Source organism: Cyanistes caeruleus, chromosome 5, assembly GCF_971803275.1.
Source record: "Cyanistes caeruleus chromosome 5, bCyaCae1.hap1.1, whole genome shotgun sequence".
NCBI classification, from domain to species: domain Eukaryota; kingdom Metazoa; phylum Chordata; class Aves; order Passeriformes; family Paridae; genus Cyanistes; species Cyanistes caeruleus.
Window position 1 is genome coordinate 27,654,784 of NC_141705.1, and position 25,994 is coordinate 27,680,777.

Consider the following 25,994-nt stretch of genomic DNA (forward strand, 5'->3'; position numbering starts at 1 on the left):
TTTCCTTCCATTTTCACAGAATCACAGACTCTCTGAGTTTGTGAGGCACCTCTGGCAGCCTCTGGTCCAACCCACCTGATCAAGCAGGGTCAGTTAGAGCTTGTCATCCAGGACTCTGTCCCTTTGGGTTTTGAATATCTCCAAAGGATGGAGATTGCACAACCTCTCTGGGCAACCTGTGACATTGCTTGGCCACTCTGACAGTTAAAAAGTGTTTCCTGATGTTCAGAGGGACCTTCTGTGTTTCAGTTTCTGCCCATTGCCTCTTGCGCTGTCGCGGGATATCACTGGCAAGAGCGGGGTCTTCCTTGCATCCTTTACATCTTTCTACCTTGCTACCCTTGTATTGTTCAGACATACAGGCTTGCAGAACACTGCTGATACTCAGCTCAGATCTTTTCAGAGGTTTTTGGTCTTTTATTTTCTTCTTCTTTATTTTTCTTTGGTTTGCAGCTCAGAACAGGATTCCTTGCAATGTGTGGCTGAAAATAACGCTGTAAGAAGATCTGGGAGAATTCTCCACTCCCACCTCTGCCACTCCTACCTCTATTGAAAACTGGGAGCAGAACATTTTTACTGCTTGTTTTTCCATCAAGCAGCTGTATGAATTAAATGGCATTTTGTGATACCCCGGAGTTCCAGGACACAATATATGTCAATCATAATAGGTATGCTAAGTTACCAAAGATGTTTTTATCTCAGAATTCATGTGCTGCTTTTTGACATATTAATTATTAATCATGATTTTTATGTTTTCTGGTTTTTGAAGTTCTTTTAATTACTAGTTCTGAATGTTTAGCTTGTTATTTATCTCTCATGAAAACGTGTGAGTTTAATTTTGGCTGAGAAATGAGCACACATTATGCCCACCATGTTTGGGAGCTTTTTTCTGCATATAAAGTAAATACATATTTTGCTACTATATTTGGAGGGATGGATAGGAAAGGTACACTTGATGGTGTCCTGGTAGTTCCTTTTGACTCCTATATATGTTTTCATTAAGAAATGTGTCATTTGAAGAAATGTAGGAAAGGGCAGGCCAGATCATAACTGCTGAAATATTTTTTTTTTCCTTCAATGAGTTTTGGTATTTGCAGTGATGAGATTCATTCCCCTTGAACAGTCCAAACCTCTGATTTTGGGAAGGAAGTAATAATGTAAGAAATAAACTTACTCTGCCATTCTAAAGTTCTGTGTGTGTGTGTGTTTGGGAATTGTGCTACTGCAGGAGCTGGAGAGTCAAACCCGAGTTTGGCACCACAATAAAATGTTCATCTGACCTAATGTGATCTCTGGAGTTTATTTTCTCAGCTTTGAGCAGTTGTGGATACTCATGATGCATTATCAAAGACAGCAGTCCAAAGTAATGGATTTGTACCATGTGTAGCACAGAACAAGCTCAGTATCTGGTACAGAGAAATTAAGGTTTTAGTGGCCACCGAAGAAGGGCATGAGCGTTCTTTCGGTTTTGGGTTTGATTTAAAGCTGAACCTTGATACCAAAAGATACTATAACTTGCTGGTAAAACAGCTTGTAGTACTAACTTCTTTCCTAAGGCTGACCATGCTGGAAGTGTTTCACTGATTTGTACTGCTTTTCCTACTTCATAGGAGCTCCTCTCCTGTGAGGACAGGCTGAGGGAGTCTGGGCTGTTAAGCCTGGAAAAGAGAAGGCTCCAGGGATACTTTAGAGCACCTTCCAGTACCTAAAGGGGGCCTACAAGAGAGCTGGAGAAGGACTTTTCACAAGGGCATGGAGTGACAGGACAAGGGAGAACGGCTTTAAGATGAAAGAGGAGAGGTTTAGATTGGATATTAGAAAGAAAGCCTTCACTGTGAAGGTGGAGAGGCACAGAAAGAAGTTTCCCAGAGAAGTTGTGGATGCCCCATCCCCAGGGTGTTCATGTCCAGGTTGGATGGGGCTCTGAGCAACCTGGCCTAGTGGAAGGTGTCCCTGCCCATGGCAGGGGGTTGGAAATCGATGATCTTTATGTCTCTTCTGATCCAAACCATAAACCACATGGTTTTAAGATTCATAGCTTACTACTCACTGTAGCTTTTATCAGTAAGTAGTCTGGAAAAGATGTATATTTTAACTGATATATGATATCAGTTATTTACATACATATTTTATTATATTTTTCAACTTATATATATATAATATAAATATGTATATTTTAACTGATTCCACATATTTTTAACTGTATACTAAATGCATTAATTTTAGATGTTATTAAAATTAATTTGAGGAACAAAATTTAAAATGTGCTAACAGTGTTTCTAGTGCAGAATGCTCTACCATGTTCTAAAGAAAACATTTAAGTCATAGAGGGTTCTTCTTATTCATGATATGAAACACTGAGTCAGTTTTCAGTATTTTAATGGGCAGGTGCCTCTACACTCTTCTGCTTTTTTCAGGAGCTGGTCTTGATTTTCTCTGTCTGGCGATAATTTTTATTCTTTAAATCAGAAGTCTTCTTTGCATTAAGTAAAAAATATTCTGTGAGTAATGCTGATCATATTTACCTGTGATATACTGAACATATTTCCTTTTGGACTGTTACTCAGTTATCCTGGGAAGTTGAAACATATTTTTAGAAGAATGGGGACTTAATTAGCAGATAGAAAAGATATGGTGGAGTTCTTTTAGTGGGCAAATATTTGGTGGCTTGCCATGCTTAATTGTCTATGTTGTGTGGTGAAATAATGACCATGTGGACTAGGTAGGTACAAGAACAGCTATTGTCTGAGATGCTGAAAATAGACCAGTTTATCAATTTACCACTTGTAACTCTAGCCTTGCAGTAGGTATTTTCAGGGACTTGCTTTATAATGGCCTTTCTCTGTTCTAAAGTTTTGTACTATTATTATGTTTTGAGGTAAAGGATAGATTGTGAAAAGATAAAATGCACAATGGAGAGGTCTGTGTTCTGAAAAAAAATCTGAGGTTACTTTTTATTTCCTCATTTCTATTCTGCTCAGAATTGCATGGGTCTGGCATCATTGCTTCTATCAACTACTTATTATTGTGGGATATAGTAATTTTCCCTAAGGGTATGCAGAACGTGTATTTGCCTAGCTTTCTATGCTGGAAATATGTATTTCTAATTCTGCATTCAATTTTATGGCTGCATTGGAAAAGGACAGTATAGAATAGCTTCCTGAAATAATCTTTCAGAATCCAAATATTCCTGAATATATATTCCTGACAGGCTGGCCTGTCTTCAGGAATTTCCTTTTCATTGAAATATTTCCCAATCCATCTGTCTTCATGTCTTCCCCTCAAAATTAAAAGAGTGTTAGTAAATAGAAGGAAGACCTTTCTGTTTGTCTGTTGCTGCCAGGTCATCTACTCGTATGCATCTTGAGCTTAGTGGGTTACACTGACTGTGCTTTAAATTTCTTTTTCTTTCACCTTGAACAATGAAGGTCTGTTTTACATCCAGGAGTTCAAAGCACTTTGAATTCTGATTTTTGAGAACAATAAACTGATTCAGAAGTTGTCCCATTGCTCCCATGCTTCCAAACTTTACCCAGAAGAATGAGAACCGACTCTCTATAAGGGGCTGGTAGATTTGCTGGTTCCCTTGGGCTGCAGGCAAGGCGACAGACCTGAAGTCTCTCAGTTACAGCAGGCTCCTTTTTGCAGGTGCACTGAACTCCTGGTTTCTGTGATGCCATAAGTGACTGAGGTGCAGAAAGGGCAGGGAAACATGTGAAAGGAGCACACTGAGAGATGTCCTCTGCTCTGCTGGTTAGCAGCACACTGTCTGCAGGGCAGGAACACCAGAGAGGCTGTGTCAGGCATTTTGGATGCATGCAGGATTTAAAGCTATGAGCTAACAGAGACCTTTGCACCAGCACTTGATTACTGGGGGATTTCTGGTGAGAAAAGAAATACATTTCTCCCTGTTTTGCCAGAACCACATTGATCTGATGCAGGCCACAAACTTTCCATGCTCAGACCATCGCACAAGCTATTGACAATGCTGCATCTTGTGCCCAGAAACAAGAGGGCAGTGCTGAGTCTGCGTGTGAAAATTAGATTAGAAGTTGATGTGCATATATGAGATTTTAACATCTGAAGTTCACACACTCAAGCACAAGTTCAAGACCTTCACATTTTGTCATATACATTAGGAATACTTTTATTTTCTTTTTTTTTTTTTAGAATTGGACTGACAAACTCAGGATGTTTTCATATTCCTTGTTCATCTCTCGTTCACATCTTCAAGGTGTTCTGAATATTATGAGCAGTGCAGAGTCAACTGAGTGTTAATTTCTCATCTTAAACAGACTGCTTTGTTCAGGTGCCTTTGCTAGCAAAAGTACAGCTCTAGATCATCTTTCCTGAGAGTCTGAGAGCACCCACCAACATTTAGTCCTTAAACTTCAGCAGTAATAATTTAATGCTTGCGAGCAGTTCTATTTGATTACCAAGAACCAAATATACACTTTATAGTTGTCTTGTCAAGTGGGGCATGATTTAGCCTAATTACATTGTTACAGCAAAATACTCTTATTTGTGGCTGCCTAAGGATATAAGGGTGAATGAATATAGCAAATACTATTTAATAACTGATAGAGTCTAGGAATAGGATGGTTGCTACAAAATTCTTATCTGATCCTTCCAGTTATATGTAAAAGGAAGCATAAAAATCCCCAAAAAGAGTCAAAAACTTTTGAGGAAATTTTTGAATAGTGCAAGGTCAAAATCACAGAATTACAGTTAAATTTTTCAAAGTAAAACTTGAAACTAGTGAAACCAGAAGAAAAAAAATCTGTTAAAAAAAGTAGCTGCTTTGTTAAATTTTGCAGGTTGTTTTCACCTGTTTATTTTTGTTTGTTTGTTTGTTTTGCAGTGTATTCAAATAGATTAAGTTTTTTGCAGTAGATATGTTTTTAATTAAAAAAGGCATTTAGTTATTTGTGCCAGAAAAATAGTTAAAACTTATTTCTTCTCTACTCTAGTAGAGGAAAAACCAAAGATTTTATAAGCTCACATTTTAATTTTTAGAAGGTACCGATTTTCCTTTCATAAAAGTAGAGTCATATACAGTATTTTTATTTCACCCAAACTACAGTAAAATCAGTGGCATATTTTTCTTGATATATAATTGATTTAGAACTGCAGGATATGACTGGAAGGAAAAATAAAAATGTGCTGCCATTTCATCAGTAAGAAAGAGGAAAGTAAGATCATTTTGTATGAAAATCTCAGAGGGAAATCCAAAGTTAATGAAAAATTTCTCAGGCTGCAATATCTTTTTTTTCTTTCTTTCTTTCTCTTTTGTTTCTTCTTTAGACTGCAGGTGTTTCAAACCATTTACAAGAGATGTGGTAGGCAGGAATTGTTCAGCTTATAAGCACCCTTCAAAAGAGTGAAAACACAAAACCCTCACTCTTAGGTTTGCCTAGAAAAGTTGAACTGAACTGAAGTTTTCTTTTTCACTTATACCTAGGCAGTCTGGGAGGAGAATGTTAACCACTGGTCCCTAGCAACATATCCTGACTTCTGATCCCTTATATTAAAGAAAAGCCATTTCAGAGGGAGTGCAAGACTGTGTGAAAGTAGAAAATACCACACCCCACCTTAAAAAAGGTAAGAAAGGTTTTTCTGCTGATCCTTTAACAATGGAAGTGGTTCATTTAGCATTCATTATGTTAAAGGCAGAAGTGAAATTTTAGATAATTGAACACTGAAATGTTTATTTAACTTGCATATTCTAACTTAGATAAAAAAATTATGTTTGTTTAAAAGGAAGAATGTAATGCATGTGTTCCTGAGCTTAAAACTATTTGTTTTGTAGCTTTTGTGTGTATTGTGGAAAAAAATACTGTGAAAACCAGAAAATATTATCACTCATGTCAAGCACAGAGGTTTTTCTTAGCTATGCAAAGTGGCTAATGAACAACTCCAATGCTCCATGCAACTCTCATTTTGCCAAGACATGCACAGCATGTTTGTAGAATGATGCTGCTAGGAATTAGTGCTAAGGAGTAGTTCTGTCATTGGTGCTTTTATCAGAACAGATCTGCACTATTTCCCTTTCTGCTGGGTTTTGGATTGACTGGTTATTTGTAAAATATTTACAACTCTACTTCCTTAGATGCTTCAGTTCTAAAAAGTATTGGAAGAAGATGAAAATAGTTAAAGCATGTTTTACCCTGCCTGTTTCTTCTGAAAGTGGAATGACAGCAGTGGAGGATTTTTTTAATCCATATTTTCTTCTCCCCACTCCTTTCATTTTTTGTTTTGGAGAGGACATAGACATTCTGAGTGATAGCTGATAATTTCTTTCTAAAGCAGCCATTCTGTAATGAGGTTTCAGGGCAAATGTGTTCATCACATTTGTGAACACCCTACTCTACACAACATACCTATAAATTTTGATTTGGAGTCTATGTAATGTAGAAATGCTGTCTTTGCTTTTGCACAAAGCGGTATGATTCTGCTGTTTGAAGTTATTGTTGTGGTTTTAGAGAACCTGTGCTGTCTAACCCATATCACCTTGTAAATACAAAAGACTATTGGTTATTTAAAAGTCCTGACTTGTGACTGTGTTTCCAAAATATTTGCCTGGTGTTTTATGCTGCAAGAAAATAAATGACAAGCAGACATCTTTGACAACTCTTCTGAAATGATCAGCTGAAATACATTGGCTTGCTGCTGAGAAACAAAGGTTCTGTTTTCTTGAGATAGTGGTAGTAATTTTGACATTTTTCCACCATAAAAGCCTTCTACACCTCAGGTGAGGGTACAGACATGTTTGTGACATACCTGTTTGTGAGATGGGGTCTGTTAATGTATTATAGGCAGGGCATGTTCTTATTTCTTCAATGCTGAAAGGTAAAAAGTGTACCACCACCAGTGGAAAATTCTCTCTGAGTTCAGGATGATTCCTACCTGCTCTCTCTAACCTCATATTTCCATGCCATTTGCATGTAAGGATTACAGATTCTGGACTACCTTCTGCTCCCTTTGAATAGACTTAATTTTTGCAGGAATACAGCCTTTTTAAAATAGCATGTTTTATATTTTGCCCAGAAAGATACAATACCCACTGGCTTAAAATACAGGTGTTCAAAGAACAGTCTGTGAGGGTGGTCAGGTACAATATCATCTCCAGATTGACTAATACAAATTTCATAACTAAAATATGCAAGATATATGTTTCTGTATAGAATTAGCATATAATATTTCTTCCAAGAGAATTAAGGCTGGTTTTTTTTCTGACAGTGTACCCAGTGTTCTTTCATAACCCACCCACATATCCTGTTGTTAGAATATTCTGCTCTTTACTGCAGAAAAAGTCCAAACCTTTTTTAGAAAATAATTTGCAGTTAGTAGAGATTTTTCTTAATCCATGAGATTCTCTGTAAATCGTTTGTGAATGTAGTGCTAGTCAATTTTTGAACACATTTATTGAAGTCTAATATTTTGGCTTTTTCCTAATGCAAATAATTTTTTTTCTAGTTCATTCCACCATTTCACATTTTCTAAGCTAAATGGTAATGGCTTCAGACTCACATTTACTGGTGATCCAACCCAACTTCTCCAGAGACTTCAGTTTTCCTTTAAGGTACTTTCCATTAAAGCTTTTTTTTGTTTTTCATTCTTCAAAAAAGTGAAAGAACAGGAAATCATTGTTCTTTTATATTTTATTAAAGTTGGGATTTTTTTTATTTCATTTGTACCATCCAAAGTTTTTTTCCTCTGCAATTTCTTGTTCTCTTGATTTTGATTCTCCTGTTCTTTACATTTGCCCAATTCAGGTTTCTTTCTTACAACACCTGATGACTATGGATACATTTGGTTGTGTCCTTTCAGTCTCTTCAGAGGACATAAAAAATAACAAAGATTTTCTGAAATGAGTCACTGTTCAGTAACTAGCTATGCAAATAATCTATTTCCTACTTTAATGAAGCAGGGGCCCTGCCAAGAAGACAGAGAGCTTGGTTTAGTCAACATTATGATGTAGCATTTTTTCATTATTCACTTTCTAGATTTTTAGACTTCTCTTGTGTTATTCTTGCTACGAATTTTAGTGGTAAGCCTCAACATGAAAAGCCCCTTAGATTTATGAATCCTCTACATATTAATGTGAACAAATTTGTTGTCTTCTCAAATTTAAAATCACAAAACCAGCCAGGAAGTCTTTCACTGTAAACAGACTCCAACTTCATGCCCTTCTGCAATTCAGCCTTTGCTTGTTTTTGTGCAGAACAGTGTCACATCCTCATTCTAGCCCAGTAAGGGAGTGACCCCACCCACACACCTGAGAAATTTGCTTATTCAGTCCGTGGTTTGTTCATCTGGTGCCTCTGGCTGTGCAGGACTGGGACCTGGGGCAGTGGAGCTCAGCTGGATAGCTTCATCCTTACACATTGTGGAAAACTCCTCTAAAAAACTCACCTGTGCTTACCACACCTGTTCATCTTGTGGTCATCCCCTGTGTTGAACTTAGAAAGAATCAATGCCTTTGTTGCCCCCATGACCTGAAAAGAAGAAACAAGAAGATGGCCTGGGTGTCGCAGCAATCTGAAATGACGTTCACAGTTCCATGGAAAGTATTTTCTGATATGTAATTAATTAGTAAGTTCAGCTCATCACACCATCTGCAGAACAGTGCAGCAGGAGCTGGAAACTGGGGTGGTTACATCCATCTGCTAATTGTTGTAGGGCAATAATTACAGAAAAATGCTCAAGATTTTGATGATCTGAAACCTATACTGTAAATATCCAATAATTGTTTCATATTCCAGATATTCCAGATTCTCCCATTTGGGGAATCTCCAGGTTGGGAGTATTTCTCTCTGTGGCCATCATGTGGGTCATTGGAGGTTACCAGCTTCTGAGTCAAGGCGCTTAAACCTTCTCTTGATAAGAGCTGTGAGACTCATGCCTGATACTCACCAAGCTGGCAACAAGTAAGGTTTTGGAGGCTGAGAGATTTGGCTTTTTTTTTACTGGCAGAAAAGTGGGAGAGCAATAAGTAGATCTGTTATACTACAGAAGCTACCCCTGACAATTTTGGGATCTTCCAGAGAGCCTGGAGACAGCAAAAGGCTCAAACTCCTGCTGCAGATTTTTTCTCTGAAAGCTAGTACCGTCATGCTGAATAGCAAGGTTATAGCTGATCAACTCCGTTTGAAATAATGGTATAACAGCTCTGAATAAAACAACAATGAACACAAGAAGTTGTCATGTCACATTTCTCAAGTTCCTTTATCATCCCAATATATCAGAACTGGTTACCTTTTGCATCTGCTCTGTTCCTCTCGGAAGCTGCCCAGTATGCAACAACTTGTCTTGATAATTTTGCAATAGCTTTTTCTGCTTTTACTTCCTTTGGATAACATATATTTGTGTTAAAATCAGAGGAGTATTAATATTCAGCCTCTAAAGGCCTGTATGCTTTTGAATTTTTATGCTTAATACAGAATAAGAGCTTTAGGAAAATGAATATAATATGTTCTAAAGCAGAGCTAATTCTTGTGAAGTTTGATTGCAATAGTATAGCTTGATTCTAATTAAATCTGTTTCTTTCTTTTGGTCACAAATTTATAATTGGAATTGTTTTTTCCTAATTAGATTGACTAGTTCTAAGCAAGATTTCCATGCTCACCAGAAGTATTTTGGAACAGCTTGTATCTTAAAATGGCATTGCAACTGTGAATCTTGATGACTCTTGAGTTTTTTCAATGTTTTCAGAATTCCTTCTGACAAGCCAATACTTTCACAAGGCCAGGAACCATGTTTGCAAAATTAGGATTAGTTTCTGTTTTGGTTGTTATTTTTGTGATCTTGCTGACAACAATTGAGGTTTAGTAATTCTGTAGACAACATTGTTTTAATTTCTTCTATGATGAATTCTGAGAGAATATCATTGAAGAGTAGTGTAGGAGAAATTATCTGAGGGCAAAAGGTGATTTATGCTTCCTCTACTACTTTTAGAACTGGGTCATAGGATTCCCTATGGTTATACTTTTTTCACTGCTGCTCCTACATTACATTCTGAAATTTGCATCTTAAGAGTACTTAGGAACTCAGGTTCATAGGATTAGGAGAGGAAAAATTGACACAAATCCTGATTTGACTTTGTTAATGTGATATATGTGTTTGTGATGTTCTACCTTAGGCATCTGAGAGTGGTTAAATAATCTCAGAAAAGTCAGGAAAAGACACTCACATGCTTAATTTTAATATGAGTCAGTGCTTTTTTGAGCTGAAGGCTCACTATAACCCTGGGCTTCAGTGTCTGACTAGTATGGAGAGAAGTTAAGTTCTTCAGGAAATTCTAAACAGAAAAGAAACCCAAGTATTTGTCAGAGCTAATTATGAAATGTCACATTAAATGCTTTTATGGCAGTGGTCTGACTGGCCTGTATTGAAGGACTTAAAATTCCCTGTGACCTTCTTCCACTGCATTCAAGAGAATCAGCTGAAACACAGCTCATAGACTTAGGCAGCTTTAAAAAAATCTTCTTGGAGATCTGTAATGTTGTGAACTGAGAGCAGGCAGAGGTGTCTCCAAGACAAGGTCCTTCCTCAGCTCCGTTGTCTTTATCCTTAGCTCAGAAGGGGAGCTGAACTCTCCTGTCTTTGTTGGATAATACATCCCACTGCAGGATCCTAATTGAGGTGATTGATTTTTATTGATAAAACTCAGGCTAAAACAATATCATCAAGTTCTGGTTTGTGTCTTACGTAGCTTCTATATTGCATATGTTGTTGTCTAAAAATGAGACTTCTTCCCAAAATCAAAGATTGGTTCAAAGATGAAGCAAGAACACAAAGGATATAGAACCCACAGGGAAATTTCCCTAGAGAAGTTCTTCAAGGACTTTTAAACTGTTATTTTAATCTATGTTTTACAGAGAACAAATGCCGTAATTATGAATGGCTGTCATATTTTCAGATCTAGAAGATACAATGTGACTTTATAATGCTCCTATGTAACATAGGTAGTAAAAGTATATTTTATTGAGCCTATTAATGTAGTTATTTATTCTCTGGTAAAATTCAGAGTATAGGAAACATGCAAGTGGATAATGTAGTCTGAAGAAAATAAGCTCTTGTAAATCCTTGTGCTTCTGCAACATTCAGGTAGATAATACAGTGCTTATAATATAATACTGTTTAATACTATTAAGCTAGCTAATGCAGTGTTCATGTATGGCACTATTTGTTTATTGTGTTAAATATAAATGCTATTTATAATTAAAGTATTTATTAAGTAAACATTTAACATTATTAGTTTCCATTAGTGATCAGAGGAAGGAATGCAGACAGTAAGAAGAAAAGCATGTCTTGTACAATGTGACTTTATTGTTACAGAGTTCTGCAATTCCTTGGAGGTTTGACTTACTGGTCCTTGTTATAAAGTGCAGCTATAATTTTCATATGTTAAAGACCTCTAATGTAATGTAATGAGTGTTGTACCCTTACAATGGTGCTGCTGCATTGTTCCAAATCAGCCTAAGATGTAAGACACTTTAGTGCATGATTTAAAGATAAGGGAGAATTTACCTTGTGTTTGATTTCAAAATCTCAGCGGTGATATAAATGTGTTGTGGTATACTTCTTGTCTCAGTAACATTTGAACAACAACAACAAAAAAACAAAACCAAAAACAATCCCAAACCAAAGACACTTACTAAAACACATGGCTGCAGCTGAAAGAGGTACTAACCAAAATGTTCAATCTGAGGTACTGAGGTACTGATGATTCAGGTACTGTAAAAATAAACTGGGTTTTTAGTTGTAAATTAAAGAGACAGAACACATTTTCAGTTTATTTACAGAGGAAACCTCTTCCTTCCTCATAAATTACTGCTGGGGATCTGCTTACGTCTGAATCTGCTTGTGTCTAAATTATGTAGATCTGACCAGGCTGGTCTTGTGGTTCTTTCTCACTGCAAGTGGGTCACCCTGTGTTTTACATAATCTGGAGCAGATCTGAACACTTGGGATAGCAAGACCCAAGTATTTGTATAGGAATTCTAAGTTATGGGCTTTTACAGCAGGGATTGAATTAGTGTTTTCCTCCTTATTTCCCGTACTTTTTTTCTTTTCTTTCCCATTATTTCAAGCTGTAGCAATGATAAGCTTTATTCTAGTATTTGGACAAGAGAGTCCTAGAAACTGTCTCTGAGAACCAATATGGTATTCAATTTATCTCGTCTTCCTCTTTTACATGTAGAACTGTCCATTGCATTGTATTTCTGAGTACCTTGTTAAGGTGAATGTATCTGCACTTCATGTGTGTGTCCATTTGTTTAATGGACTCTGTTTAGAAATGTATCCTGATACTGAATCTAAACTTTGTCTGGCAACATTTTGTTGTAGAAAACACTCAGGAGACTCCTAAACAATCCTACTCATTTACAGCCTCACTTCCAAAATTATAGTACTGAAAGACAAAGCTATCTGTCAGGATTCCATATGTAATCTTTTCTATTCCAAAACTTATTGAAATTCCTCTGCTAAGGTATAAAAACAAAGCTGCAATAAGGAAATCTCCAATGATAGAAATATTGGAAGGAATTATGGGTAACTAGATCATGAACAAAATAACTCTTTTAGACTGCAGTTCAGGAAGTTGCTTTATCCTGAAAAGCTGAATCCTTCAGCTGGGGTTTTGGTGTCTTAGTTTCAGAAATTGTTAGTGAAAATAATACAACTATATATTTTACTTTTGCTGAAATGATTAAATAGGCTGCCCTCATGGATACTTGGACTTTTTCCAAGGGAACTGGCCTAGCAACTTTAGAGTTTACAGGCCTGATAAGACATTTTGAAAGACTGTTACATGAAAATGAAAGGCAATCCTCATCCTCAATAGCTTACTTACTTGGAATTCATATTAAATGCATAAGGGAAATTTATGTAGCCTTTGTGATGTCTATAAGAAGTTGTAAATGGAAAAGCCTACAATCCAGTCCATTGGGGGACTGTAAGGATATGCATGAATGAAGAGATACTGAACATTCTTATGAGAACCTTAATGCTGGAAAGCATAAATAATCTCCTAAGAAGACTGAAATGACTCTTAATTTGTAAAGAAATCTGACCTGTGTTGAGAACAAGTTACAGAAGCAGAAGTTAACAGGGCTTTCTCTGGCTTTAAAGATTTGTAATCTGTATCAATAAGTAAAATCTTGATGAACGTGATTGTCCTGGATCATTCCACCAATGATATTTATTACATGAGCACAGCAGAAAACACCTGTGCTGTTCACCTTCCTTAGGAGGGATTGACTGTGTTGTAGTCAGCAGGATGTATAAACAGTAGAATTTGGGAAATGATTTTTGTTTATATTAAAATAGTTGAGTTAATTATGAAATGGGAGTGATGATTTTTAGATGCTTCCACTAAATGACAGTTTCTCCTTATGTTTTTAAGAAGCTTGGAAGAACTATGCCAATTTCTCCTTATGTTTTAAGAAACTTGGAAGAACTATGCTATGGTAGCTCTTAAAAGTTAAAATACTGCTTTTCTTCATAAAAGTTTTCCTCATAAAAGTCATCGTGCATCATGAGCTGCCAGTTTTCTGCTAATTTCATGACCGTGACTTCAGAAGTCCCAAAATCCACTAGGCAGTGATTTTAATCTTTATTTAGGATTCACTTGTAGCTAATATTGTTTAAATTCTCTATGCCTCCCTATTTTCCTCCCCCCTCTCTTCCGTCAGCCCTTCATCCATTTGCCTTAAAGGCCTAGGGTGGATGAGTCAGTGATTCCAATCTGTATTTGCTTAGATACCAACTCCCTTTTAGGGATAGCACTATCATGCTTTATCTCAGTAGGTAGTCATGCTTTTTGAACAATTTTGACATCTAGAACTTTCTTTTATTAGATGTAGACTGCTGCACTCCTCTCTATGTTAAAAAAAATGCATGGTCTCTGGGTCAGCTTTTTAGAAAAAATCCAAAACCCAAGCAACCCACCAACCCATATAACAAAGATATCACCAATGGCAGATGTCTTGGCTTCACAGATATCACCAATTTGAAGAACAGTCAAACTGGTTTAAGCTTGTGTGGATCCATCACTGTCTTGTCTATTTCTTTATTGTTCATTCATCTTCGGTCACGTGGAGATGGCTCTCCTTGCCTTCCTGCCTCCCCCTGGTCCTCACCTCCTCTGCACAGCCAGGAACCCCTCAAAGCTGGTGCTGCCAGACCCTGTGGCTCTGAATTTCACCTTTTGTGACTTGACAGTTTGGAGAGAAGCTAGTAGTATGTCTCTCCCTTGCTAAATAAAGTACAGACTGCAGATATCTGGAATGAGAAAGGCTGAAAAGCCAAAATACCTGATGAGGTATTTCATGCTGCTGCCACAGCAACACCTGAGTGCTCAAGCAGGCACAAGAGGTTTCTGAAGCACCCTAAATGCCACAATGGTTTGATGCTCTGGAGCTGCAACCACATACCCAGATTAGAGGTGTCTTGGAGGACGTGGGGAGGGAGAGAACATTTTTCACCCTTCTTAATTCTCTCTTCATCTGTCAAGCCAGGAGAAACCTGGAAGGGGAACAAATGATGGTATTGCTCTGTGTTAATTATTTTCTAATTAGCTGAAGCATTTAAAATGCTTCTGTCTCTTTAAAATGATGTGGTATTTTGTGCTGTGACTACTACCAAATGTGAAGTTATTTGAGTGAACAGAATAACTGCACGTGTGTTGAGGTGTGAGGTGACCTCATTATTCCTAAATCTGTTCCTGTTTTGTAGCACTCCTTATTCAGCTCTACTCTTTCAGCTGCTCAAGTGTTTTTATTTCTGCTCTGGTTGTGTAACAGAATTTTTTTAAAATGTCAGAATCACAGCAATGTAAGTTGCCAACCTGGCAGAAATTTAGCTGTTAATAGATAAGACAATAATAGAGCAATATTAAACGGTTTGTGGCTTCTGAATAAGATAAGAAGAAATACTTATCAGGTTTTACTTTGATGGAAGGATGTTGATTAATGCAAAACATGCTTCATTCCAACTTTGACTTCTGGTAAAGATATTTAAAAAATTATCATTTTGCCATTGCTTGCACAAAGTCAGCACTTCAGAGAACTATTGTGTTGAAAACTCTGACAAATGGTATTCCTTGTCTGCCTTCAGAAGGGTGTGTCACAGGCAGTAGCACTCACTCTGCAATCTCTGCTTGCTCCAGGGCAGAGGTGCACCTCTCCGGGGAGATGCTGCTCCCTTCAACCCTTTCTGCTTTTGTTTTTGCTGAGGACTCTGCTGTTGGGACTGTTCATCTGAAAGTGGGGCACCTGTCCTCTCTAAAGGAAATACAAGAAGTCTTTCTCAAAGCTCACTCAGTGGCATCCAGGCAGCCTTGCTGGTCATACTTAGTAGAGTTTGTTTGAAGAAGGAGATTACATGACTACATTGCAAATGCCATATATTTATGTTAACATGCAAGTTTTCCATTTGGATCTCCAGCATTTAAGGGCCACACGAGAAACAAGACTGCAACAACATTGCTTGAGAACTCTCTGCCACCTCCTGAGTAGTTCCTGTGGGACATGTTTCTCTAAATAATGCATCCCATCTTTTGTCCCATTAACCACTCACCAGAAACTTCCAGGCTCCAGTGGTTCTTGCCTGGTTTCATTCTCTGCCACTCTCTCTTGATTTCTTTTACTAGCTTCAGTATTCTCCGCTGACTGCATGTAGCTTGGGAGCGCTTGAGTGCGTTGGTGATCTGTGGGGTTTTTAACAAGCAGGTAAGTTTTCTGACAAAGTGTGCTTCTTGAGTTAAAGGTTTAGTGCCTATGCCAAATCTATGCTTGCATTAATGACCTCCATATCTACAATTACATATAACAAGCTTTTATAAGCCCCACTGCCTCCATTTCCTGTTGCATTGAAAATATATCTAGATGAAATTTGAAGTAAACTAAGCTGGCAAGAGGAGGCAAAAATTTCAGTTTGGCATCATGCATGACATTGATACCAATTCAGTGATGTAAATTATTTAATTGCAGTCCGCATAAGACGATGCAAAGGCAAAACACGCTGTGTGCTTAAAGTTTTTAGGGGTTTTACATGAACTGGGCTTGTTTGGGGAAAAACTAAGACCTTTTAAATGTCTATTGCATTACAATTTTCAGCTATTAAAACCTATTTTCATGCAAGAAAATGGAAGGAAAATACCTTTTCTCTTTAAATTTTGCATTGTTTGATTTTGTCACTTCACCTTTTAATCCTCTTTTATTTAATATTTTGATGTGTAACAAAAGCTTATGTTTCAATTTTCATCCCTGCTTAAACAGAGAAAGGCTGCAACACTGGGAGCAGGCAGTGTGGGTGTGACTGAGATAAAGCTGATATTAGGAAGTTATAGAGAGAGTGGTTTCTGCCTCTTCATTACCAGATTGTCCACCACTTATCTTCATGCCTGTTGTCTGAGTGATGCTGCTTCTCTGCTGCTGGTACAAAAAGTCCTTTGATAACCTTGTGTGATGATTAAACACTACCAATTGTCCTCAGCTAGGAGGCTGTTTTGTGGTCATCCATGCATCTCCAACTTTGATGCTAGATTAGGCAGTCCCTCTAAGAGAGGTACTCAGCACCTGTGCTTTTCAGCATTGTAATATTCATCTCTTGGTCTCCAAGGTGAATCTTAGTCATGGGGTTTGAAGTGCAAAGGACCTGAATAGCTACAAAATGTGCTCAGGGCAGTGACCATACCTGAGGGCAGAGGGTGTTTGCTTAGGTACCTGTGTAGCCTTTCTGACAGTCCCCAGCTCTATTGCAAACTCTCATCATCTTAATTAATCCTGGCTTGCTGGCTATTTGGAGGGATGCTAGATCCAGTGTTGTGCTGTGGGGGGAAAGCTTGAGGGGGCTGGGTGAAGTGATTTATCTGCTGAAGAGAATCTTGGTCTGCCAGCTGTTGAAGTGAAGAAAGTAGATGACCCTTATAGATGGGTCAAAAAGCCATGTATTTTGTCAGACCAGAGCAATTTAATCTTTCTATTGTCCTTATTTTTTTTTTTAAGCTCTTTTTAATTAAAAATTAAACTGGGTGAAAGTCTTTCTCTTGATTCCTAGGAATGTATCATTAGTGAAATAAAACTGTGTCCCTAAAGAAAGAAGTTGTTGAAGTCATTATTACACATAACTCTTCATGTATCTGCTAAAACAAATCTGTATGAGAGACCTCAAAGGAGAAAGCAACAGGGGGATATCACTCTCAAGCTCTTTATTTTATCTTCTCTCATTTCCAGTTCAACCCCATTTGCCTGTGTTTAGGGGAATTATTCTGTATGTCTGTATTTGCAGTGCTTAGGAAAAAAGGAACTTCTAAGCTATCTGGAATTCTTCAATACTTCTCCACATACACTGTTTTTAATTGACACAGAGAGAGATTTGAGAAATCAGATACTATTAAATGCATTGTGTACAATAGATTAATTAAAATTCCTCTCTGTTGAGGGCTTTATCTTACTTCAAGAGTCTCTGCAATTGATATGAAAATGCCAAGGACCTCTGTTGAAATTAGATGACAGCCATAAACTTTGGTTTCACATTGAGAAAGAACAATTTTTTCTAGATGTTAAATTTCATGAGAAACTTTTCAGTCTAAACACCTTTGGGATATGAAAGCCTAAGCTTAGGAACTTGTTGCTGGTCTTTGGGTAAAACCTGTAAGACATGATTTTGAACTAACACCAAGCAAGATTCGAAAAGGCATTGCTAAAACATTCATTTCCTGTAGAGGATTTTACTGCATGATAAGCTACCTGGTTCCCAGGAGATTTGAAAATTAGATCTCCCATTTCTCTGCCAAACTACAGATCTGGGAACCTAGCTTTACTGGGTATGTTTTCCCTCAAGCCCTGGTTGCTAAGGTCTGTTTGTGGAAGACTGGCACCTCAGCAAAAGGAGCTGCTTGAGACATGGGAAGTTCTATCCAGACCACAGAGAAGTACTGCAGTAGGATTTGGCTCAGCCAGTGTTGACTGAGAACTGCATAATGAAGTCCTTTTAGGATTTATTCAAAACTTTATTACTTTCTAGGAGGAATTTGCATCATTGTTGCTTCTTTCATGATGAAAAATATAGACTGCTTATGCTTGCCTCCCTTTCATGGTATAGGATGCTTCAGGAAATACTGGTGTCTAGCTTGAATTTTCTTGGAAAATGCAGCCTCCACATGTCATGGTAGTTACTGACATTAAACTGCTCTTGTAAAGATAAAAACATGGATAATACAATAACAGGATTTTTCTTACTTTTCAACAATCCACTGCTGTTATTCATAGCACCTATAAAGAGTTGCCTTGTAGTCCCAGTATACCACATTGCCTTTGTGGGAAAGGTAAGGTTATTTTTGGCTTTGTGGTTGGGGAAGACTGAGCAAAAAGCAGTTGTATAAACTAATGTACCAAATGAAAGATCAGCTGGGAAATCAATCTTGGCTGTTGCTAGTTGAAACCTCCCTTAGCATTTTCCACAGGGAAAGTGCTAAATAAGAACAGAGTGCTGAAATACATGCCCAGCTTAATTTGTAAAGCTATTCCTACAAGCTTCCTATCACATTACAATATGTCCTTCAGAGTTCTCTCTAAAATCACAACAAAAATAGCCAAACAAGTCCTTCTCTTTGGTGATTTCATGGCTTCTGTTTCTTCCTCAGAGAAGACCAAGTCTGAAGTTTCTCTGAATTCGTCTGAAATTGTAGGCATGATCAATTTGTTTAAGAAACCTTGTAAGTACTTGGCTGATGGAGCACATGATGTCCTGTCATTCAAAAGCTCACTGTTAAGTTTTTGTGGCTTAGTCTGGAACACTTTCAGCGGGGAGCTGGCTGAGGGGGGAATGCGCTGTGCTTCTTGTTTTTGAGTAGGAGCCGCTGCTAATGTATGTGCTGCTTTTGTCCATTTCTATGGCAGGTAGAATGAACAGTGTATGTGTGAAGCACAGTCAAATTCCAACCAGAGAGGTTATTCTGGTTAATGTTTTTGCAGGTAATTCCCTGAGGCATGACTTGGGGGTTTCTGCTCTGCTGTGGGAAAATTTACTCCTCCATTTGTGTTACGTCAGATGCTGTGCTTTACCATACCTTTTGAAATGGTCCTTTTAACTGATGAAAATTTAGAAATTATGGATTTAAATTTTTAAGTAATAGAAAAATACATGCTTTTTTAGGGTCATCTGGATTATTTTTCAAAGTTGTCAAAAAGTTTGTTACTTTAAAGCTTACTACTGTTGTTTTAATTTTGATAGGTTTTCCTATTCCAGTTCTCAAATATCTTTCAGTTGCTCTGGTACTGACTTAACATAATTTCATTTATATTTTTTGCATTGGATCTGCAGGGATTCTTTGACAATTTCTTCTTCAGAATTTATTTGTGTTAAATGTGAATGGACTGAAGCAGTGTTAAGTTTGTACTTACATGTAAATAGCAAGCATGCTGTCAAGCAATGGTGTTGGATTCATGTAGTGGTGTCCTGTTCGCCTCTTTGTTTGGGCAGGGCTGGGGAGGGGGGAGTTTGGGGATGAGGGGCCATCCAAAGTGTTTAAAATAAACAAGATTTGCTTTTACTGTGAGATGATGGTTAACACTGTAATATGACTAAAGCTTTAGTCTGTTTTCAGATTTCCCCATTATATGTCTATCCCAGTTCAGAAGTGAATGGTGCCTCTGTTTCCACTGGATTGCATGATGTTCTACATGAGCTTCTGGCACTGAAAAGGCATTAAGAGGGGAAAAGACTCACCTGATCACCAAGTGTCCTTCAGAGCAAGGCATGAAGCCCCCCTGTCACTGACAGTCAAGGTTGAATGTTCTCCCAGGGAAAGAAAGGAGAGAGAAAAGAATGCAAAAAAAAACCCTTGGCTTCTCAACAAGTTATTTAATCAGCTCCAATTACAGATTTAAATGATGGAAGTAGTAAGCAGACTTACTTTGCATGTACTATTGAGGAATTCATGTAGGAAGAAGAGACACAAGCATTTGAAATACCTGGCTAGCTCTCTGTTGTCATCTGTTAATTATTCACATGGCTCTTTCACTTCTATTTTGTTGAGAAAAAGAGAGTAGGCTTGACACAAAGAAGCTCTTAGCTTCCTTTGTAAAGGAGTGGGAGTACAGCATGTCCATTCAGTACAAAGAAAAGAATTTACTTTTGTGAAGTTTTCAGACTTTTTTAGTTTTCTTTTTGTAGGCAGCTTCACCAGTGGACTGTGGGAAAAAACTCTGTTTCTCATGTGACTTTTATACTTGTGTTAGCTAGCTACTATTAGTTAAGCCGTAACTGAGCTGAAAACTCCAGGCCCAGACTTTCCCAGAATTTGGTGCCTGCTTTTATAGGGAATCATTTGCTCTACAGTTACCACCAAATAAAATGGTGCATCGCTGTCTTGCCTTACAGTGGGTTTGTGGTGGATCTCTGTACAGTACTACCACAGAGGCTTAAAAAGCCCTGGCAGACAGTTGTAGGGGATGAGTCTGATTCAATGTCATTGTGACACTTCTCTGAAACAACTGAAAGTTGCTGTTCTAGGAAACCTTTGCCTGTAATCACTTTCTTGTGTAATTGAAAAAGGATTAGCTAAATTACATATGGTTTCTCTGAGGGTACTTGTGTTTCATGGATGGGATTAAAAGCAGAGAGATAGAGATTATCTACAGTTTGCCATGATCAATATTTACAGTTCAGCCTTCCAGCTGAGGTGAATGATGACATTTCTGCAAGCTTTTTGGTGGTCCTGTTCACAGAACATGCTTCCCTGCTAGGGCTTTATTTTTTCTTTGCTTTAAGTCCCTTTTCTATCCTAGTATGTGCAATGATTTCTGAACTCCCTCCTGCTTAACAGACTAACCCTGGGTAAAGAGTAAGTTTTGAAACTATTATGCAATTAAAATCTTGTTGGTAATATCTTACAACAATGGGATGTTTGTTTGTTTCTGTTTCTCTAAGAAGGATACATTTTACAAAGAGGTGAGTATAACTTACCTTACTCCTGCATAAGTATTAGCAGAAATCTAAAAGATGAGAATGTGAACACAGCTGATTTGTATATCCAAAAGCTCTCTACTTAGGTTAATAATGCTATAGATGGAACGTGAAGTTTTAATAGATCATGGGTGGAGACAGACACTAATTGTCTCACCTGGTCATTTGTAGTGAAGGCATTCATTATTTTTGTCTTTTAATATTTCTTTCAGAAAAGCTGGAATGCATGGCCTGCCTGCCTGTCCCCATGGGTCAGGACTGAATTGCAAATTATTCCTCTGCTGCTTGAGCAGACTGGCTGCTGTTGGAAATGTGACACTCAGCTATGTGGAATTCTTGTCTGTACCAACCTTGCCATGTCTGCATTCATTTTTCCTAAATTACTAAACACTTTGCACTTAATGAGCTGCAACTAATTAGTACCTCTTGCTTTGCTATACCTGTAAAATTATACTTCCAGTAAAATGTTTCATTAACTGATTAGACATCTCAACCAAGTTGACTTTTGTCCTCTTGTTTACTGGTTTTTTACTAGATAGTGAGATTAAAATCTTGTCGTCTTACTCCAAAGATGCAATCTCTTCATGTTCTTCTCTCATGACAGACTACATTTAATTCTTATTCTGGAATGCTGTTTCCCTAAATGAGGTGTCCTCTTTATCCTGTGGAGCAGAGTGCCTGTCCCATTTCCCAACATAGCCTAAAGCAGGGATGACCAGCTGCTCTGTGGCTGCCCTTGCCCCAGCTGATGATCCAGGTGCTGGAGGATAATAAGAGGCTGACACTGCAGAGGGTGCTTGGGCTATCCTGAAGAACAGGTACAAACAAACCTTACTGGTCTGGTGGCATGGTCCAGTAGGGCAGGGCAGGGAGACACAGCTGCTCACAGTGAGCTCAGCTCCTCAGCACTCACAAACTATGGTATGGAGCCCATTCCAGCAGAAGGGAGCAAAGTCCTGGTTTGGCAAGGCCTTGCCCATCAACACCTTGAGGTCGTCTTGTTTTACCTACTGTGGATCTTGGAACAAAAACTGTTTTCAGTAAAAGAAACAAAGCAAAGCAAGCCCCTTCCCCCTTCAGTTTGGGCTGATTCTGGTGGAGGCCAAGCAATGCTGGTGGTGCCTCTATGTGTGCTCCCTAGGACAGAGGTGTTTAGAGCTGCTCCTTGGGATCCTGCTGTGCTGTCAGCACAGTGTTTCCACCATGGCTGCAAAGGGTGAGGTCCTTCAGAGTTTGTTTCTTGGGGGCTCTGAGGACTTTTCTACAGGAAGTTTTGTGGCAGACAGTTTGACTGAACATTTGCTATTACAAGGAAGCAACACAGAATGCTCTATCCTCTGATCCTTCCTGGGACCTTGCACGCATTTTAACAGCTGTCCTTTCTTCCCTCTTTCTTGGTCCCAGCTAATTTCAAATCCTTTGGTTAAGGGGCTTTTAGTCTCTTTTACAGTGATGTGCAGTGCATGTGGTGTCCATGCAACAGTGGACTGCCTTAAGAGTTGCCAGGCTGAAACACTGGCCAGCTGGCAAGGCTCGCAGCTGGCTATCAGTTCTGTGGATGTACAGATCCCCAAAGCACCGTGAGGAGGAGCAGATACAGGTAGATAGCCCATTTCAGCTTCTACTCAGTGTCCACTTGCACTTTGTTCTGAATGCTTTATTTAAATAAATCTGGTGAAAACACTTCCCTCTGCTTTTAGAAGAACTTAGTGAAAATATTGAAGTATTTTTAAAAGCCATTCAAGAAGCTGTTTATTACAAAGTAGTGGAGACTGTAGCCAGGTGGGTCTCTTCTCCCAGGCAACCAGTGACAGGACAAGAAGACAGTCTTAAGCTGCACCACAGGAGGTTTAAGCTGGACATTAGGAAGAAGTTCTCCACAGAAGGGTTGCTTGGGCATTGGAATGAATGGGTGTTCAGGGAGGTGGGGAAGTCATCATCTCTGGAGGTGTTAAGGAAAAGATTGAATGTGGCACTCAGTGCCATGGTCTAGTTGAGAAGGTGCTGTTAGGTCATAGGTTGGACTTGATGATCTCAAAGGTCCTCTCCAACCTAAATGATTCTGTGATTCTGCAAAATCTCACTGCTCTCTTATTTTCTCTTGTTTGATTAAGTGGGTATCCAGATACTCTATGGATTGCCTTACCACTAGTGAAGCTTTATGATACAATGTGGGTGATGCCCTTACAGGAATCTGTTTACCAAATCCAAGTACAGATATTCTAATATTTTTTAGTCACATGTTTGACTGTGATTTCCAAAATGGCACCTTAAAAATAAGTGACAGCTGCCCTCCTGATTAATGAATATATATACATATATGTGTGTATATATATATATATATGTATGTATGTATGTATGTATATATATAACACCAGGTATGCATTCTTCCAGAAGTTTTTTTTCCAAATTCTTTGGTGATCTACTGTATGCAAGTACATGATAAGTTTCATGTACATGTAAGTGACTGGACTCATTTTGTTTGAACATTTGTTTGAACATCAATAAACCAGTGATTTCTCAGGTGATGCAGATCAGTTGCCATTAGCTAATTTTCAGTTTACAGTCTGAAACACTTTAACTGTTTGTGTAAGTTCATCAGCCAGAGAGAAGATATGTGAAGTATTAATTGTGGCTAAAGCAGAACAAATTGCATTTGTTCAGAGTAATGTTTTCTGCAAATACATTATGAACAATCCATATCCTGTGATATATGTCATCTCTCTACCATCAGACAGAGACATACCTGATAAATCAAGCCTAACTAAAACCCAGAATATCTGGATAGTGTCCTATTTTTTTCTGATGTAGTGTGTTTGTTAATGTTAGGGTTTGTCTTCAAACAATCTACAGTGTAAGAGGAGGAAAAAGAAAGGGAAGGAATGTGTTTTTTCTTGCAATTGAGACATATCCTCTGGTGGAAAAATCCTGGAGGATATGATACATCTGCATTGGCATTACAACGTATTCCTACCCCTCAACTGGCATTTTTCTTTCTTCCGTCTGATATGTGGGACTTAGTCTGAAAAAGTCAAAAAGAGGGGTGAAGGGGTGGGAGAAGCCTAAGCTTAACTTGTACACTGTGTAAAGTTACCCTCCTATTGTTGTCAGTGCTGTCATTTCATAGATCTAAATTAAATGGTTCTCTCCTCTGACTGTCCTGGGTGGGTGTTATTGCACATATGGCTTTTGGGCTTCAGCTCTGCTCTTTAAAAGAATGATCAAGATTAGCACAGTCATTTAGAGCATCAGGATTTTTCTGAAAATGCAGAAAACTAGATATGAGGATCTGGGGATCTAACAGAGGTCCGGGCCAACACAGAGCACAGGAATGGATGTTCTCTTCACCCAGGACTTTTAGATGTAAGTGTTACTTTTCCTCTTCTCTATGCCCACTGGACAAAACAACAGCTATGGCTGTTTCCATACTCATATTTGACAAATCTTTCAGAAACATTCATGTGAGCAAGGTTTCAAAAAGTAGAACTTAGATTTACTTTGGGATGTTTTGTGTTATCTCAGTGTCAAAATATGTCACTGAGAGACATGTGAGCATCTCTTGAGGACAGTTGACCACATAATAGAAACTGATTATATTAAAAACTTTCATCTTGTTTATTATATTTGTAGTCTTAGAATTCTTTTCAAACTTGCATGCGTTACTGTAACCATAGATGATGCTTTACAGAGATGGAAAAAATCTGATTCAGCTACAGAGCACTTGTAGTCTTGTAAGTTAAGAATAGATACAAAGCAAGTAAAAACTCAGTTAGTGTTCACATCTCCCCTCTGGCCCCAGCCCTTTCCCAAACCTGCTCTCTATTTTTTTACAGTGAGTGCTCTTGGACCTTGAGTTTTACGAGTAGAGCAGGGGTGAAAGTCAGGTGAAAGGTGATTATGCAGGGTGTAAGGTGTGTGATGTCAGAAAAACAGCTGAGGAAGGGAGATAAATACAACATGGGCTTCTTCTGACTCTCACTGTGAACTTCCCTTAACTGGACAGTCAGGGCATCCAGGTCTGTATCAAGCTGTTTGCAGGGATCCAAAATTTGCTTCAGCAGCTAGGAAACAAGTATTCAGAGCTGCTGAAATGGACCCCAGCTTCCACCCATGTTAGACAGAGACCCTGGCACTAGTCAGAGCCAGGACCTGTTCCTTGGTCTTGCCATTGGACTGGAGCAGCTGGGAGGTATCTGATCTGCCAAAAGACACCCTGTACAAGTAGCATTTTCTGGAATGATGTGGCATCATGAGACGTAGCACTTGGCTGGTCCCTGCGACTGTCACAGCTGCTGTAGCCCCTCAGAGAACGACAGACACAACCTGCACTCCCAGTGTCTTTCCAAGGCTTACAAACTACATACTTCAATAGTTTTCACTCAAGGGGCCATCATGATGTCATATCCTGCCATCTACAATGCATTAAATTCCCTTGGCTACAGTTGCATTTAACCATCCTCAGTAGCACATGGGATCTTGTGATCTGCATGGCCACCTGAGTCCCCTCCATTCTTTGTTCTGGCATATAATAAATGGTAAATAAATTCCAATGTGGGTAAGCGATGTTTCAGAGAAAGCGCTGTCTCCTTTCTCAGTGAAGTTTAATCCTGTTCACCTTGTGTGGCTAAATTTGATGTATTTCTCCAGTGTAATGATAATAATGCTTTGTATTCTCAGCACAGTGAAACGATGTGTGATTAGTGTGATCAGTCACATCCTGGCCTGGCAAATCCTCGCCTGGAACCAAAACGGCATGAAAATAGGAAATATTTTCTCTTTGCTCTTGCTACCTAAAGGCAAGATGTTTTAAAAGGAAATATCTGGTTGTCTTAGCTCAGGAATAGGGAGAGTTGTGCTTTTGTGCAAAATTTTGTGCCATTTTGGATTTGAACTATTTTAGATTTTTTAAAAATGTTTAAGTTTATAAATGCTGGAGTATCATCTCTTTATGGCTGCTTCTCTTCTCTTTAATTCTGCTTCGTCATGAGTAATTAATTTTATTCTAGCCTCATAGAATA

General features: G+C 38.4%; 1 protein-coding gene and 1 long non-coding RNA gene across 4 annotated transcripts in view; one reads left to right on the forward strand and one right to left on the reverse strand.

Annotated features, from left to right (window-relative positions):
* The first annotated feature begins 453 nt into the window (after window positions 1-453).
* Window positions 454-25,994, forward strand: part of CRACD (capping protein inhibiting regulator of actin dynamics) — a 72,557-nt gene continuing 47,016 nt past the window's right edge. The window contains exons 1-2 of one of the 3 annotated variants that reach the window (XM_086890099.1): window positions 454-668; window positions 5,462-5,601. Coding sequence is in view for 1 of the 3 variants with exons in the window: in XM_023925188.2 (XP_023780956.2) it covers window positions 18,700-18,724 (25 nt within the window). In the remaining 2 variants the exon portion in view is untranslated. Of the gene's footprint in view, window positions 669-3,725; window positions 3,885-5,461; window positions 5,602-18,652; window positions 18,725-25,994 lie in introns of those variants that run through there. The other 2 variants (XM_086890100.1, XM_023925188.2) reach the window with 2 other exon arrangements.
* On the reverse strand, window positions 9,426-19,529 carry LOC147653000 (uncharacterized). The gene is made up of 2 exons (XR_015287088.1): window positions 15,583-19,529; window positions 9,426-14,529 (listed from the first exon to the last, which is right to left on the reverse strand). It is a non-coding gene; the product is annotated as an uncharacterized LOC147653000 (long non-coding RNA).